The sequence below is a fragment of the Mustelus asterias genome, chromosome 1 (assembly GCF_964213995.1).
Source record: "Mustelus asterias chromosome 1, sMusAst1.hap1.1, whole genome shotgun sequence".
In the NCBI taxonomy this organism is placed as follows: Eukaryota; Metazoa; Chordata; class Chondrichthyes; order Carcharhiniformes; family Triakidae; genus Mustelus; species Mustelus asterias.
Genome location: NC_135801.1, coordinates 80,313,397 through 80,331,421, shown reverse-complemented (window position 1 = coordinate 80,331,421; position 18,025 = coordinate 80,313,397). Strand labels below are relative to the sequence as shown.

Here is an 18,025-nt window from a genome sequence, read left to right as displayed (position 1 = left end):
TATCAATGTCCTCTGGCTCCACCCTCAGATTGCCCCCTTGGTCCCTACTCTTTCCCTGGTTATCCACTTCCAATTGACATACTTACAGATTATCTTGGGATTTTCCCTGCTTTTACCAGCCGGAGCCCTCTCATATCACCTCTTTGTTTTCCTAATTGCCTACTTAAGCTCCACCCTGCACTTTCTATACCTCACTAATGCTTCCACTGATTTGCTCTCCTTGTACTTTTTAAAAGCCTTTCTTTTCCTTCTCATTGTATCCTGAGTATCTCTGGTCATCCATGGTTCTCTGGGCTTGTTATTCCCACCCATCACTCTAGAGGGAACATGCTGGGCTTGCACCCTCCCCATTTCCTTTTTGAATGCCCCCCCACTGCTTCTCTGTAGATTTCCCCATTAGTAGCTGTTCCCAGTCTACCTTGGCCAGATCCTGTCTTATTTTACTAAATTCCGCTTTCTCCCATCCAAAACCTTTTTCACAGCTTGTCTATTTCCTTGTCCATAACAAGCTTAAATTGTACCATATTGTGATCACTACCACTAAAATGTTCCCCCACCACCACCTATCCGGCTTCATTCCCCAGAATTAGGTCCAGCACAGCTCCCTCCCTTGTTGGACCCGCGACGTATTGATCTAAAAAATTCTCCTGTACGCATTTCAAGAAATCTACTCCATCCAAGCCCTTAACACTATGTATAGCCCTGTTAACGTTGAGAAAGTTGAAATCACCTAATATAATAACCCTATTGTTATTGTTTTTACACACCTCCACAAACGGAGCACATATTTGCTCCTCAATATCTGCCTATTTGGGGATCTATAATAAACACCTAACAATGTGGCTGCCCCTTTTTTATTCCTAAACTCTATTCACAAAGCTTAATTTGATGCCCCCCCTCCCCCAGGTATCATCTCTCCTTACTGCAGTAATTGACTCCTTAACTAATACTGCAATGCCTCCTCCTCTGTCTTGCCTGAAGATATGCTGGGAACATCAAGGAGGATAGTAATAGACATCAAGAGGGCGAAGACTAGTGAAATGGATGGACACAGAGCACATCAGATTTAATGTAGAGAAATGCAAACTGGTATATTTTGATTGGAAGAATGAAGGCAGGCAATATAATGTAAAACAAATAAAATATAACAAAAGTGTGCAAAAACAGAGAAGTATATGTACACGAATCATTGACGGTGACAGGGCAGATTGAGAAAATGGTTAAAAAGATATATGGGATTCTGAGTTTTATAAACAGAGGCAGAGAGAATAAAAACAAAGAGGTTCTGATGAGCCTTTATAAAACACTGGTTTAGCCTTAACTGGAGTACTGTGTCCAATTCTGGACACCAGAATTTAGGAAATGTTCCAGGGATGAGTGATTTCAGTCATATGGACAGATTGCAGAAGCTGGGGTTATTCTCCTTGGAGAGAAGACGGTTGAGATAAGATTTGATAAAACTGTTCAAAATCCTGAAGTGTCTAAACCGAGCAGTTAAAAAACAGTTGTTCTTATTGGCAGAAACAAAGAATACAGGTTTAGGGTGATGACGAAAGGTCCAAAGGTGAGATGAAGATAAGCTTTTTTTAAAAAATCATAGCAAATGTTTAAGAGCTGGAAGACACTTCCTGGGAGTGTAGTGAAGGCAGATTCAACTGTGGATGTCAAAAGGGAATTGGTAAGCACTTGAAATGAAAATGGTCTTCAACCACAATTGGAGAAGGAAGACTTACAGCCTTCTCTAACCACCTTAAGGAGGATATATTGGCCTTGGAGGGACTTCAATGTAGAATTACTAGAACAATTCCTGATTCAACGGGTGAAATTAGAAGACGTATAAAAATTTCACAGTAACTTCACTGCAATGTTAATGTAAACCTTACTTGTGACTAATAAATAAACTTTAAACTTTTAAAAGGCTTGTATCCCCTGGAATTTAGAATGTTAAAAAGAGGATTTGATTGAAATTTTCAAAACATTAAAGGGAATAGATAGACAACTATCTCTGCTAGTTGAACAGTTTAGATGTAGGGAACATCATTAAAAATAAGAGCCAGACCTTTCAGAAGTGACACTTGTTGTAAGGTTGTATGTTGTCTCATGAAGAGGTTTAGAGGTTTGTATGGTTGAACAATAACGGTTTATAAATAACATAACTTTATGCATATATACAGAATACAGCCGACTTCTACTAGACTAACCACTACATTCTACTACTCCCACGTGACTCTCTCCTTTTCATAATGCGGATGGTAATTTTTCCCCAGTCCCACATTAAACCTTACAGTCTCAAACAACCTAATATTACAACATTAGGAATCATTTGTACATACAACAGTTGTAGAAGTCTGAAATCTCCTTTTGCAAACAGCAATTGGTGCTGGATCAATTGTTAATTTTAATTCTTGAGATTGACAAGTTTTTTGTTAACTAAACGGTCAGAGGTCAGCCATGGTCTCAATAAATGGCTGATAGATTGGGCTTGGAGGGGCTTAACGGCCTTCTGATCTTGTTTCTTGCAGAATGAACAGACTCATGATGATTGCGACATATGAAGGGCGGCACAGTAGCACAGTGGTTAGCACTGCTGCTTCACAGCTCCAGGGTCCCGGGTTCGATTCCCGGCTCGGGTCACTGTCTGTGTGGAGTTTGCACATTCTCCTCGTGTCTGCGTGGATTTCCTCCGGGTGCTCCGGTTTCCTCCCACAGTCCAAAGATGTGCGGGTTAGGTTGATTGGCCAGGTTAAAAAAATTGCCCCTTAGAGTCCTGGGATGCGTAGGTTAGAGGGATTAGCAGGTAAAATATGTGGGGGTAGGGCCTGGGTGGGATTGTGGTCGGTGCAGACTCGATGGGCCGAATGGCCTCCTTCTGCACTGTAGGGTTTCTATGATTTCTATGAAGCATAACTGTGATTGGCTTAGTTGGAAGTTTTCACACCAGCAATGACTTTGAAAAGCTTATAGATGTGTATTTGGTGATGCATCTAATGGAAGCAGACTAAACAATACAGTTAAATGTCAGAAGTTTTCAGATGATCATGCATAATTTTTAATTTATTAGGGCTCTCGCTGTGGTCAGAAAGTTATATGTGGATGAGAGCCATGATTTTTACCCGAACTCAGGAATATTGATACCGTGTGTTACTTGAATCCAGGAGCACTGACAATGCGCACTACCTGAACTCAGGAGCATTGGCACTAGTCCTTGCCTGACAATGATTCAATGAAATTACACATTAAACTTAATCATGTCGTGCAATTTGAATGTGAGACTAATTACAAATTCCAGGCAAAGTGTTGGGTGATCATTGTCTTGTTACTTCCTGGTATCAATATAAAATGTTTTTAATTATGATGGATGGTGTCATTAGACACAACCAACACCAAACTAAGCACAAGACAAATTACATGCAAACTAAAGCTCTTTACTTTTTAAAAATATCTTAACTCAACTTCAAGTGAGGGAGAGGGTACACAAGACTTCTCTGGGCTGTGCAAGACAAATTAGCTAATGGCAGATTTAACTTTATTCCTCTCAATTTTTAATTTATTACTTTTCCATTGCTTGTGTTACGTAATGAAGAAAGGATGCTTCCCATTGGATGTTTTCTCTGCCTGTTCTATTCTCCCGGATGCAAGGTCATGTGGCATAGGTTTGCCCAAGGGCAAAGGCCTTTTGGTCGCCAGCGAACCTTCTGCTTACTCTGAACTTCCTACGGCAGATTGAAGGCATCCACAGAGGGCTCTATCTCTATCAAACTACCTGGAGCAACCCTCTTTCCAGGAGGGGACCAATACTTGCTTGGCTTTATACCTGGAGAACTGAGCCAAGCTGCCAACTGCTGGCAGTTTTCTAAAAATAGACACTCCTGGCAGAGGATGGTTTCACTGGATCTGCCAGAGCAGCAGCCTCAACTGTTCCAGCCCACTGACCTCAAGTGCTGACTATGGGCTCTGGACAAATGGGAGTTTGAAGTGTTTGGGATTGGAATAATTTGAGCCTTCGGTGATGAAGAATCGCTGACAGTTTCGACAGAAGTGAAAAAATGTGGTTTTGGTGAGGATATGGGATTTTGTTCACCGAACTGGAGTGCACAAAGATTTGCCATTAAGAGCAGAATTTTGTTTGGGGAGCACATGTTACAGTTGAATGGAGGTCATAATCATGCATTTTGTGGGGAACAGTCATTTGGCAATAGTTTTCCTTGAACTGACCAAATCCTGGCCGGAGATGAGGTTTGCCTACCAACTAAGGACATGGGACATGCAAATAGAAAGCCCTCCAGTAATGAAAGACATAAAGCTTCAATTCAGGTAAGGGAGAGAGAGGACACCTCGGTCTTGAGACGCATCTCTCTAACTTTAGAAATCTTTTAATTAGAAAATCCTCTCAGTAGCTGGGTCAAGATTATGAAGGGGGCAGCATGTGACTGCCGCTGTGGCCAGGCAGGCAGGAGGACTTCAAAGCCTGCCAAAAAGATTTTTGCACCCCTGTGCTCACCCCTATCAGGGGCTAAAATCCTGTCCTAAACTTCAGTGTCCAATTTAGTGAGCAACTCCTGACTCAAACTCTCACTCCAAACATGTGCTTATGTTCAAACTAAAAATCTCATGTCACTTCTACTGGCAAATACTACTATTTTGACATTGCTTATGTTGTACATATGAATTATAATTTGTAAGTTTTGTAAAATGCTTGGACATTAAAGGAATAAAATATTAAACCTGTAAGCTGGTAGGGATACACAGGCAACTGGTAGGTCTAGAACAGGATACAATTAACTAAACTCCATGAACCTTTGCTCTACCACATTACAGCAACTGCCACATCAACCATGTTGTTTATAGATGGCCAATTAAGTGTGGATTATAAATTTAAATCCTAGTCCTAGGACTTAAATGGGTGAAATGTCCATCTATTACGAAAAATTGAAGTAGTAGCATTTTTTATTCCTGCTGAAATTTTCATACCCAAGAAGAAAGATGTCAGTGAAAACAATGGAATTTAGACAATAAAGTTATTTCCCAACACTGCTCTATTGGCAAGGAGTTTCATCAGCCAGAAGCACAATCTATAATGCAAAGTGCATGTTGCACAATCTCCTGACCAAATGGTCATAAAAATCATAGAACATAGAACAGTACAGCACAGAACAGGCCCTTCGGCCCACGATGTTGTGCCGAGCTTTATCTGAAACCATGATCAAGCTATCCCACTCCCCATCATCCTGGTGTGCTCCATGTGCCTATCCAATAACCGCTTAAATGTTCCTAAAGTGTCTGACTCCACTATCACTGCAGACAGTCCATTCCACACCCCAACCACTCTCTGCGTAAAGAACCTACCTCTGATATCCTTTATACTCTTAAATTTGCAACGAAGGTTCTGAGCAGGCAGGGCTTTCAACTGGAATTGTGAAACACCACCATTTTCAGCATTAAGCACTCAGCATGGCAATGCCTTGTTGATCAAGAGCCCCTCAACTTTGTCTGCGCAGCATTAATTGACTGTAACCTCAGAATAGGATCTCTTATTGCACCAGAAATAATTTTTCAATTTTTTCATGCCAGCCAAATTTGTGGTTACCTCTCATAATACTTTAGTGCTAGTAGCTTACAAGCAGTTTCTATTGGGACATGGGTTGCAACTATTCTTTTTAAATTGAGTACAGTAAGGTGAACATGCAAGAGTCAAGGCCATATTTTTGGACACCTACAATGGAGGGTAATTAGGAAGCAGGGATTAGGTAATACAAGCCTAGAGTTTTAAAAACCTGACAATTACAAGAGGAAGCAATACATCCAGTAAAGAACCAGAGTAGGATATTGTGAAATGAATGTTGGTGCTTACACAACACATATATAAGTGTAATAGAACATTTCAAAGCGTTTCAGAGGCATTATGAAACAAAACACGATACCAAGTCACCTTAGGTGATATTGGGACAGATGATCAAAAGCTTGGGGTTAAGAGGTGCGTAATAAGAGGAAAGGGAAGTAGGGAGGAGGAGAGGATTAAGGAAGATATTCCAAAGCTTAGGGCCTAGGCAGCTGAAGGCATAGTCTTCAATGGAACAATTAAAATATTTTTGAAAAGAGGCCTAAGTAAAGGAGCACAACTATATCAGAGGATTAAAAGCAAATTACACTGCAGATGCTGGAATCTGAAACAAGATCTGTGGAAGGAGAACAGAGCTAATGTTTTGAGTTTGGATGACCCTTCGTCAAAGCATTGCCAAAGTGGAGGTTATGGAGATAAAGAAAGGCCAAACTGTGGAGTGTTCTGAAAACAAGGATGTAAATTTTACATATGGTTGTAGGGAGGAATTTACAAAGGCAAAATGGTCAATATTAGAGAAGCATTGATCATAGTGATATGAAGAAAGATTGGATGGAGAAACAGAGGTTCAACACTCAAAGAAACAGACGAGGGGAATTAGCCATCAGGCAACAAGCTTTTTCTTTATAGAAGAGCTTTCTAACAGATGGTAGAATTCAAATCCTGGATGACCTTTGACTTTAGGAACATTTGGGAGTAGCTTTAATAATGAAGGCGAGAGAAGACATAGATGCCAAAATATCTATAGATGAAAAAGGATTACAGTTCTGTCTAGTTTCCAGAATTCCAATTACCAAAAAGACTTTTGTTATAACAGCTAAAATCATTGCACTATGAAATCCACTTTTTCTTACCGTACTCCCTCTTTTAGCTTCCTTATATCACACAACAACTCTAACTGGAGCTGGGATGGGGGTGGTGGCGATGCTCGGGGACAGACCGGGTGATAGGCAAACTACTTCTGCCACTTGGAGGTATATATGGGTTGAGTGACCAGCTCAATGTATCAATGGAGGAAAAATTGAATAGCCTAGTCCTGACTAATGCAAAGGAGATGATTACAGATTCACTATGTAAAATAGTTTGGGGATGATCTATTCCTCACCCTTTGAATTCCTGCCACACTGTTAAGAAGAAGCAATTAAATTTTATGGCTCTCCATAAAAGAGGGTTTTAAATACATATTAATACATTTAATAAACTCCAAACTAAAATGGTACCTTGAAGATAACCCTGATAGGGCCTTATTGAAAACTTCTGGAGTGCTGTCATTTGAGGCCGGAACATCAGGAATATCCGAATCAGGTTTCAAATCTAGATCGCCATCAACTTCCAGCCCTGCTTTATCATCAACATCAACCTCCTAGATTACAAAACCAAATAAATTCATTGGCAATGTATTGCTTAAGGAATCAAAAGTTTTTTTAAAACATGGCATATAGAACAATTCAAAATTCCTCACATCTTGGAGACCGTCAGCCATGGCCCAGTTGGTCTGAGTTTAGGACTCATTCCAAAAATTGTTCACAAAAATCAAGGCCATCTGTCTAGTACAGAATTGAGGGAGTGCTGGACTGCATAAAGTGCCATCTTTTGGAAGAGATATTAAATGCAGGCTCCATTTGCCTACTCAGGTGGATGTAAAAGAATCTATGGTACAGTACTATTTCGAAGAGTAGGGAGTAATCCTCAGTTACCTGGCAAGTATCTATTGCTCAATTATCATAAAAACAGATTGCCTGATTATCATATATTTGGCATGTTTGGGGAGGTCTGTTGTACACACATTGGTTCAAGCGTATTCCATATTACAATACAGGAACTGCATTTCAAATATCAGCAAAGCACTTTGAACTTCTGGTAGCCATGCAAATGCATGTCTTTCTTTTTATTATCTACATTTCTTGTGTGAATGTGAAGCCATGAGGAAATTTGTAAAAAAAACAGCCAGAGCCTCTAATGATCTGTGAACAAAGCACAAGTTTAAAGAGATGAAAATTAGGAATGATGATGCAAAGGCGCACATTCTTGGAGTGAAAAAGTACCTGGATGAGTACTTGGCACGCCATAACATTCAAGGTTATGGGCCAAGTGCAGGCAAGTGGGATTAGGTGGACAGGTTAGGGCCTTTCATGCGTCGGTGCAACTCAATGGGCCAAAAGGCCCTCTTCTGCACTGTAGTACTCTGTGATTCTGAATTGTGGAATATTAAAAGGTTACAGTAAAGGGATGGTTTTCTCCTGCACCAAAAAGCAGGATGTCCTTGCGAAGAAATCAAACTGAGCAGCATAGGAAGATTAAACTAACATGGCAGAAGGTGATAACATGTTGAGGCTAGAGGAGAGTTTAATTAACATGGTTATTGGAATAGAAGCAGAAAGAAAAAATAAACTAATGAGAAAAGAAGATACAATGAAGCAGCAAACATTAATGATGATACTGGAGAAGCAAAAGATAAAAAAATTAAGGAAGAATGACTCATACAGCACTAAAAGTGGAGAGCTGTATTAACAGAATCCAACTGCATACAGTTTAGGAAATAGCACAACATTATGGTACACATTACAAGTCAACAAACAAATGAAATCTGCACGCAATTCAGAGAGGTGTTCAAGAACAGGTCAATAATGTTGGGTGACATTAGCTATCTTAAGGTAGATTAAAATAAAACAATGCATATGATCACATATTCATGCAATTCAAGGATCCTACATTATTCTTAGAACTAAAGAAACTTAGTATATTTAAAAATTGGTTATGCATGGTCCAAGAGAATACTATGTTTCATCATGGGAACGAGGTAGCACAGTAGATTAGCACAATGGATAAATCATTCATTTCTGGAACACGAGTTTGAAAACACAAGGTTTTTACTCTAGCGTATGTAATGGTCAATTCTGAAAGGGCTCTGGCAAATCACCAACTCAGTTCCCAGGTCACTACTATCAAGATAACAAATTGTCAGTTTCATTCAAGGATGTTCTCCACTGGCTGATGTGGAAAACAAATAACTTGTAGATTTAATTGAACACAGCAGAAGAAAAATATTTCAACACATGGACAGTCACATGATACACTGCATTGTTAAAAGCTACCAATTATTTAATTGTTAATTCTGTAACAATATATGTTTATAAAAACCCAACATGAAGACCAAAGAAAGGATTGTATAAATCCACCCAATTTACACAGAACACTGGCTAAGAAATTGAAAACCTCATGAATTATAATATAAAATTCCTACAGGTGGGGAAGATATTGGAAAGGCAATCATTGTAGAGATACGGTATCTCAAACCCAGATATCGAAAAACCAGAATTCTCCCAAAACTGAACATTTTTCTCTCAGGCATCAGTCCTGGAACAGAGTGTGCAAGGGAATGAAGAGAGTATCAGAGAGAGGTATCAGCAAGAGTTATGCACACGCAGGACCAGAGTTCATTGCAGCTCTTTATTGCTGCCTCCTTCCAGGCCATCTATTCCCCGAGCAACAGAGCTGCCTGTTCCTCAGACGGGAACATTCTGATTGCAACATTCCCAGTTGCTTTCAAGCAAGAGGATTAGAAATCAGCCATTCCATTATTATTAGAATTCAAGCAAATGCTCTTTGCCTGCAAGACTCACTGCACTGTAAGATTAACAGATTTTTAAATCGTCAATGTTTTTGCCCACAAGTGCTCCCTGTCCCATAACCTACAACCCACTTATTTTTATGACATTAATCATCAGTACAGAGTGTACTACAGGGACAGTCTGTCTGAAGGAGTTGGTTCCAAAATCAGAGAAAATTCTGCTCTTGGTTCCGAACGTGCCAGATTTGGGACACTGTACCTGTACCATACCAATGACATCCACAATGAAGATTCAGCGTCTTCTCTTCCTTTTCCACTTTATTAACTACTTAAAATGTTAGGGAACACATCTTATCCAAACAGGGGACTTTTGAGCCAATTTTATTTTAGCTTTTAACCACAATTGGAATTTCTGCGTACATAAACTCAGCTGCACTGTTGTGTGCAATTAGAAAAAAACACTGAACCCAAACCAGAGATAGTGTTGAAACCTGCATCAAGGTACTAGAAGAAATAATGATTAAAATATTTCCAATATGTGGTGCAACCCAAATCTTTCTTAATTACAATGCAAATTTGTATCTTTGAAATTCTTTATATTCCAAGTTAATTCCCTTTCACCTTCCTTCTTTTCCAATATTCGAAGGCAATGCACCACCCAAGGCCATATGCAGACCAATAACCTACTCCTTGATGACTGCGCAAAAGCAGTTTAATGAAACACCAGTTTTCATCACTTGGGGTCCCCCACAGGAGGGCAATGAACATAGAAATTCAATGTTCTGAATTGCTGAGTTCTTCCACTCCATGATGCTACACTAGTATTCCAACATTCTGCACTAGTTAAATGTTTACAACGAACTAGAGGTTTGCTCGTAGAATTAAATTTACAGATTTTAGACTTTGCATTCCATGAACTAACATGCTACATTCATAGATTGAGACAGTTGTTATTTCCATCTGAAACCAGCAAGATGACTTTTTGACCCAGAAGCAATAGAAAATCTGTCATATCTTTATAAAGTCTGTGGAATCTTTAATTATTTTTAAGAACGTTTGAAGAGTTTGTATCCATTGTAAAGGAATCAATTGTAATTTTCTTGGATAAGAAGACTGGTTCTTGTGACCTTGCAACCATGACCTGGAAGCAATGTCAACAGAAGAAAGAAGACACAAAGGCAAGCAGAAGAGCTGGAGGGCACATATGCAGACAAAGAAAAAGCAGGCAGACAGAAAGAGGAACACATTGAGTTTTTGTGAGGAAAAGCAGCAGATATCTCTCAGGAAGTTTTTTTTGTGATTTGGCAGAAAAGACGACTCTTGGAGGCACTGCATGAGCTGGCTAAAAAGGTCTAAAACCTGGAAAACTGTGAATAGCTCAGAGGCATTAAACAGCTGGGTGTTTTCCAAGGAGTGGCCAAATCTTGAACCAAGGTGTCATTGGTTGGTCAGTTGAAAAGAACTCTGGAAAGCTAGACAGTCGTGACCTGAGGTAGCGAGGGTTCACAAAAGCATGCCTTGATGAAGATCATACCCGTGAAACTTGATGATAGCTGCTGTTGGATTGGACTCCTGGCCTACCCTGTGTGAATAAAGAATTGCATATTGTACAACTGTGTAACCACGTAATGTCATACATGATAAAAGGGAATGTTTATGGATGTGCAAGATATAAATTTGTTGTGCCAACTATTTAAAAGTGAAATTTACCTTTTTATTTGAAGTATCATTTACTTGTTAATTCATGATGAATTTGCATTAGTTCTGATGTATTTTAAAATAAAAGTTACAAAAAGTGAAATCTTGATGTAATCTCTTCATCTGGCAAATCTGGTTATTTTAATTTGCGTTCCCACCTGCCCCCGCTCCCTCCCCAAGGATTGTATAATATCAGGGGCTCTGCTGATGTTCATCGTGGATGCAATTCATTTCATTTTAATATCCAATTTCTGACATTCCTACAGGCTACTCATTAAATAGGGTCATATGCAAGCTGAGTACACTCACATACCCAAACATAGAATAAGATAATGGACAGTGCAATTGGATACTTCCACAGTTTGTTGTAAAAAAAAATTTGTTCTATGTATAGGTAAATTAATTATACACAAAGTACATTACAGAAGAAAAACAGTTACCACAAGAATTCGTATTACAGGACATACTTCTGGGAGAAAGCAGAATTGGACAGATGGTACCTGAAGAATCTGTTTTTCCAACAAAGCTATATTAGTACAAGCCTTTTGCATGATAAATAAAAACTAAACAGTCCCAAGTGAAATATAAAATCATATCACCATAAGTAAATACAAATCAAAACACTGCAGCAAAAAATAGAAATCTATCCAGTTGTGTCCTGTTCTTTTCATTCCAAAATGTTGAATAATCAGAAACAAAATGATTTTCCTGGATTTTAAGTTCAATGAAAATTATTTGGCTTAAAATGCAAGCAGGATGTAGCTGGTTAACAGCCACTAAGTATACAGTGCAGTTAAAAAATACAATGTCATTTATCCAGTGGGCTTGCACCCACTGCACCCGAGTGAGATTCAGCCAGAGTGAGGGTATCGGGAATTTGGAACGGAGTGGGAATTCGTGCTGAGGGGAAAGAGGTGCTCATCTTCAGGAGGAGCAGAGAGGCGGACCTGCGAGGGAGACAAGGGCAAGTGAGAGGTAGAAAGAGATCGAACTGTGCCGTCACAGCCAGTAAGTAAGTGATTGGCTGGTGACTCATAAGTAACTTTTCTTTTTTTTTCGTTTTGGCATTGTAGTTGTTGTAAGTTAACTTAAGGGTTAAGTCATGGCAGGAGATCCCAGACCTGTGTCGTGTTCCTCTTGTGCGATGTGGGAATTCAGAGATTCTTCCAGTATCCTTGGCTCCTTCAAGTGCAAGAAGTGTATCCAACTGCGGCTCCTGTTAGAGCGCTTGACAGCTCTGGAGCTGTGGATGGATTCACTTTGGAACGTCCACGATGAAGAAGTCGTCGTGGATAGCACATTCAGTGAGTTGGTCACACCTCAGATTAAAAATTACTGAGGGAGATAGGGAATGGGTGACCACCAGACAAAGGAAAAGTAAAAAGGCAGTGCAGGGGTCCCCTGCGGTCATCTCCCTCCAAACCAGAAATATTGTTTTGCATACTACTGGGGGAGATGGCTCACCAGGGGAAGGTGGCAGCAGCCAGATTCATTGCACCATGGGTGGCTCTGCTACACAGGAGGGCAAGAAAAAGAGTGGCAGAGCTATAGTAATAGGGGACTCAATTGTAAGGGGAATAGATAGGTGTTTCTGCTGACACAAATGAGACTCCAGGATGGTATGTTGCCTCTCTGGTGCAAGGGTCAAGGATATCTCGGAGTGGCTGTAGGACGTTCTGGAGAGAGAGGGTGAACAGCCAGCTGTCTTGGTGCATATAGGCACCAACGATATTGGTAAAAAAAAACAGGATGAGGTCCTACAAGCTGAAGTTATGGAGTTAAGAGTTAAACTAAAAAGTAGGACCTCAAAGGTAGTAGTCTCAGGATTGCCATGTGCTAGTCAGAGTAGGAATGTCAGGATAGCTAAGATGAAAACATGGCTTGAGATATGATGCAAGGAGGGAGGATTCAAATTCCTGGGAGATTGGAACCGGTTCTGGGGCATGTGGGACCAGGTACAAATCGGATGGTCTGCATCCGGACAGGACTGGAACCAATGCCTTAGAGGGAGTATGTGCTAGTGCTGTTGGGTAGAGTTTAAACTAATGTGACAGGGTGAACCGATGCAGGAAGTCAGAGGAAAGTAAAGCAGGGACAGAAACAAAAGGCAGTAAGGGGAAAAGGGGAAGGCAGAGAAACCAAAGACAAAAATTAAAAAGGACAAGAGTACAGAGACTGTGGAGAACTCAGTGAATTGGTCCATTAAAGCCAAGTGAAATAAAACACAATGTACAAAACATGACAGAACAGATGGTCCAAGAAAGCAGGGCAAAGAACAAAGGAAGTCCAGATTAAACTGCATTTATTTCAATGCAAGAGGCCCGACGGGCAAGGCAGATATACTCAGGGCATGGATGGGTACATGGGATTAGGATATTATAGGTATTACTAAAACATGGCTGAGGGACAGGACTGGCAGTTCAATGTTCCAGGGTACAGATGCTATAGGAAAGATAGAACAGGAGGTAAGAGGAGGAGGGGGAGTTGCATTTTTGATTAGGGAGAACATCATGGCAGTACTGAGAGGGGATATATCCATGGGTTTGCCTACTGAGTCGCTATGGGTAGAACTGAGAAATATGAAGGGAGATCACTTTGATAGGATTGTACTACAGGCCCCCAAATAATCAGTGGGAAATTGAGGAGCAAATATGTAAGGAGATTACAGATAGCTCCATGAAAAAATAGGGAGATAATAGCACGAGACTTTAACTTCCCCAACATTGACTGGGACAGCCATAGTATTAGGGGCTTGGATGGAGAGAAATTTGTTGAGTGCATTCAGGAGGAATTTCTCATTTAGTATGTGGATGGCCCGGATAGAGGGGGGACAAAACTTGACCGCCTCTTGGGAAATAAGGGAGGGCAGGTGACAGACTCGTTATGAGGGATCACTTTGGGACCAGTGACCATAATTGAATTAGTTTTAAGATAGCTATGGAGAATGATAGATCTGGCCCAAAAGTTAAAATTCTAAATTGGGATAAGGTCAATTTTGATGGTATCAGGCAGGAACTTTCAAGTTGACTGGGGGAGTCTGTTGGCAGGCAAAGGGACGCCTAGCAAGTGGAAGCTTTCAAAAGTATACTAACCGGGATTCAGGGTAAAGCACATTCTTTTTAGAGCGAAGGATAAGACTGATAGAAGTAAGGAACCCTGCTTGATAGGGTATATTGAGGCACTGGTCAAAAAAAGGAGGCATATGACATGCATAGGCAGCTGGGATCAGGTGGATCCCTTGATGAGTATATAGAGATTGTCAGAGTAGAGTTGAGAGAAATCAGGAGGGCAAAAAGGGGACATGAGATTGCTTTGGCAGATAAGGCAAAGGAGAATCCAAAGAACTTCTACAAATACATAAAGAGCAAAAGAGTAACGAGGGAGAGAGTTGGGCCTCTTAAGGATCAACAAGGTCATCTGTGTGTGAATCCACAAGAGATGGGTGAGATCCTAAATGAATATTTCTCATCGGCATTTACTGTTGAGAAAGCGTCGAATGTCAGGGAACTTGGGGAAATAAACAGTGATGTCTTGAGAAGTGTATATACTACACAGAGGTGATGATGCTGGAAGTCTTAAAGTGCATCAAGGTAGATAAATCCCCAGGATCTGATTAAAGTATCCCAGGACATTGTGGAAGGCTAGGGAGGAAATTGTGGGTTCCCTAGCAAAGATATTTTAATCATTAAAAGCCACAGGTGAGGTGCCTGAAGATTGGAGGGTAGCAAATGTTGTGCCTTTGTTTAAGGGCTGCAGGGAAAAGCCTGGGAACTACAGACCAGTGAGCCCAACATCAATGGTGGGTAAGTTGTTAGAAAGTATTCTGAGAGACAGGATCTACAGGCATTTAGAAAGGCAAGGAATGATTAGGGACAGTCAGCTTGGCTTTGCAGTGGAAAATCATATCTTACGAATTTATTGAGTTTTTAAAGGGGTAACCAAGGTGGTAGATGAGGGCAGTGCACTCAATGTTGTCTACATGACTTTAGCAAGGCCTTTGACAAGGTACCGCATGGTAGGTTGTTGCATAAGGTTAAATCTCACGGGCTCCAGGGTGAGGTAGCCAACTGGATACAAAATTGGCTTGACGATAGAAGATGGTTGCAGAGGGTTGTGTTATAAACTGGAGGCCTATGACCAGTGATGTGCCTCAGGGATCGGTGCTGGATCCATTGTTATTTGTTATTTATGTTAATAATTTGGATGAAAATTTAGGAGGCATGGTTAGTAAATTTGCAGATGACACCAAGATTGGCGGCAGAGTGGACAGTGAAGAAGGTTATCTAGGATTGCAATGGGATCTCGATCAATTGAACTAGTGGGCCGATGAATGGCAGATGGAGTTTAATTTAGATAAATGTGAGGTGAAGCATTTTGGTAGATCGAATCAGGGCAGGACCTACTCAGTTAATGGTAGGGCATTGGGAAGAGTGACAGAACAAAGATTTGGGAGTACAGGTTCATAGCTCCTTGAAAGTGGAGTCACAGATGGATAGAGTGATGAAGAAGGCATTTGGCATGCTTGGTTTCATTGGTCAGAACATTGAATACAGGAGTTAGGACGTCCTGTTGATGTTGTACAGACAATGGTAAGGCCACACTTGGAATACTGTGTATAGTTCTGGTCACCCTATTATAGAAAGGGTATTATTAAACTAGAAAGAGTGCAGAAAAGATTTACTAGGATGCTTTCGGGACTTGATGGTTTGAGTTATAAGGAGAGGCTGGATAGACTGGGACTCTTTTTCCTGGAGCATAGGGGACTTAGGGGTGATCTTATAGAGGTCTATAAAATAATGAGGGGCATAGATAAGGTAGATAGTCAACATCTTTTCCCAAAGGTAGGGGAGTCTAAAACTAGAGGACATAAGGTTTGAGGGGAGAGATACAAAAGGGCCCAAAGGGGCAATTTTTTCACTCAGAGGGTGACGACTGTCTGGAATAAACTGCCAGGGGCAGTTTTAGAGGCGGGTACAATTTTGTCTTTTGAAAAGCATTTAGACAGTTAAATGGGTAAGATGGGTATAGAGGGATATGGGCCAAATGCAGGCAACTGGGACTAGCTTAGTGGCAAAAGCTGGGCAACATGGACAAATTGGGTCCGAAGGGCCTGTTTCCATGCTGTAAATCCCTATGACTCTATCTCACTGACGTTTGTGAGGCTTGCTTATATATACACTGGCTGCCACATTTTGCGACATTACAATAGTGGCTACACTTTAAAAATCTGTCATTTATTCTGAACACTTTGCGATGTCCTGTAGCAGTAAACTACATAAATGTCGAGATGCTCCATCATGATAGCATTAAGTCATTAAAGAAAAAACTGTACAAACAAAAGTTTTTATTTCTTTACTTAATATCAACATGGAACATATTTTTCATTCATAGACAAATTATGTTTACTACTGCAAGTAATGGACCTCACCTGTCCAAAGTTTTGCAATTTTGTTCTTTCAAAGTGAAAGAATTTTGTTATTTATTTATAAGATGAAGCAAATCTTGGTGCAATTTCTAGGTTTCCATCCAGCAATTGTGACCAGAACTTGGGACTTCCTCAGAGTAATTAAGAATGCTGACTCACCCAGGGTCAGTCCCTGCTCTCTATCCAGAATTCAACTGAATGTTTCTTATCCTTCCCTACCACATGTACTATTGGACTTGTTTGCTGATTGGGTTAGCTTTCTTCTGCTGGCTTGGCAGGGTCATTTGAATTGTTCAATCTGACCACGTCACCTTGTCTTTCCACACAATGCTAACGTTTCCACTCTTGAATGCGCTTGAATGTAACCTTTTATACATTAGTTGGTAAAATGCTAAGTACATATACATACATTAAATGAATGAGTACGGAGATCACATATCCAAAGATGTCCAATGCTCATTTAATCAAAAATGCCTTTAGCCGCATCTGGATTCCCAAAACTTTGGCAATCAAATGACAACCCTGCTCTAGACAGCATATAAAGAGTACTTGCACAAATGCACTATTACAGATTGCAGTAACCAAAACACAGACATGAGAATTATATCTAAATGCTGCACAATATGAAAGCATTGCCACAGAAATACCATTTGGATATTTGTATTCTTAGCTAGTTGTAGGATAACAAATTAGGTATTTGGACGTAATTTTCACTTTTTTGGGATTTTCTTTTGGAAAGGGCTCATCAAGGTGATATTAGAAGAACTGGGGTAGCTTTAACATATTCCTGTTTCAGTCATCTTGTTTCCCCTACTCTGTCCCAACAAGGAGTACAGATATAAATTGAGGGATTCAAAAGTTGCCACTTAGTCAATTAATATACACATCCTCTTATACTACCTTACTTGATTTACTTGCTCTTCCTGTTGAATCTCTCAACAAATTAATTTCAATTTTGATTGGTAAGCATTGGAAATAGTTACAATACTATATTCAAAAACATTCATTTGCAGCCTAATTAGTTCATTCACTTCCCTTACACACCTATGTTCTACATAAATTAAGCTCCATCAAAATATTGCAAATCAATGTATAACTTGGCGAATGCATGATTTCTTCCTTAAAACCAAGATTTTAAAATAAATGTGGAATAGAAAACTTGCAATTTTTCTTATCCTTCATGAATTGCAATTCATCTTAATTAAGTTGCTCTGCATTAGTCTCAATTAAAGCTTTATTTAGATATAATCCAAATTGAATAGCTTAGCATAAACCTCACTGCCAGATGAAAATTTAAAATTCTAAAACACAATAATAAGCTGGTGTATTCAGCTACTTCACTTTTGTAAACAAAAATCTGCAATCTTGTATTAGCTATTCTGTTATCTTAAATGTTCAATAATAACCCAATTACTGTGCAACAACTAATGTAAAAACTGTAACATGGGCGAAGTTTTTGCCGAGCTGTAATTGTGTATGCAGTTTTCACCAA

At 40.0% G+C, this 18,025-nt stretch overlaps 1 protein-coding gene across 3 annotated transcripts in view; it reads right to left on the bottom strand.

The window, feature by feature from the left end:
* cds1 (CDP-diacylglycerol synthase (phosphatidate cytidylyltransferase) 1) overlaps positions 1-18,025 on the bottom strand; it is an 81,325-nt gene that overhangs the window by 43,276 nt on the left and 20,024 nt on the right. For 2 of the 3 annotated variants that reach the window (XM_078213898.1, XM_078213905.1), the window contains one exon: positions 7,060-7,202. The exons of the other annotated variant lie outside the window; for it this stretch is intronic. In XM_078213898.1, coding sequence (XP_078070024.1) covers positions 7,060-7,202 — 143 coding nt within the window. The remainder of the gene's footprint in view (positions 1-7,059; positions 7,203-18,025) is intronic. 3 annotated transcript variants of the gene reach the window in all.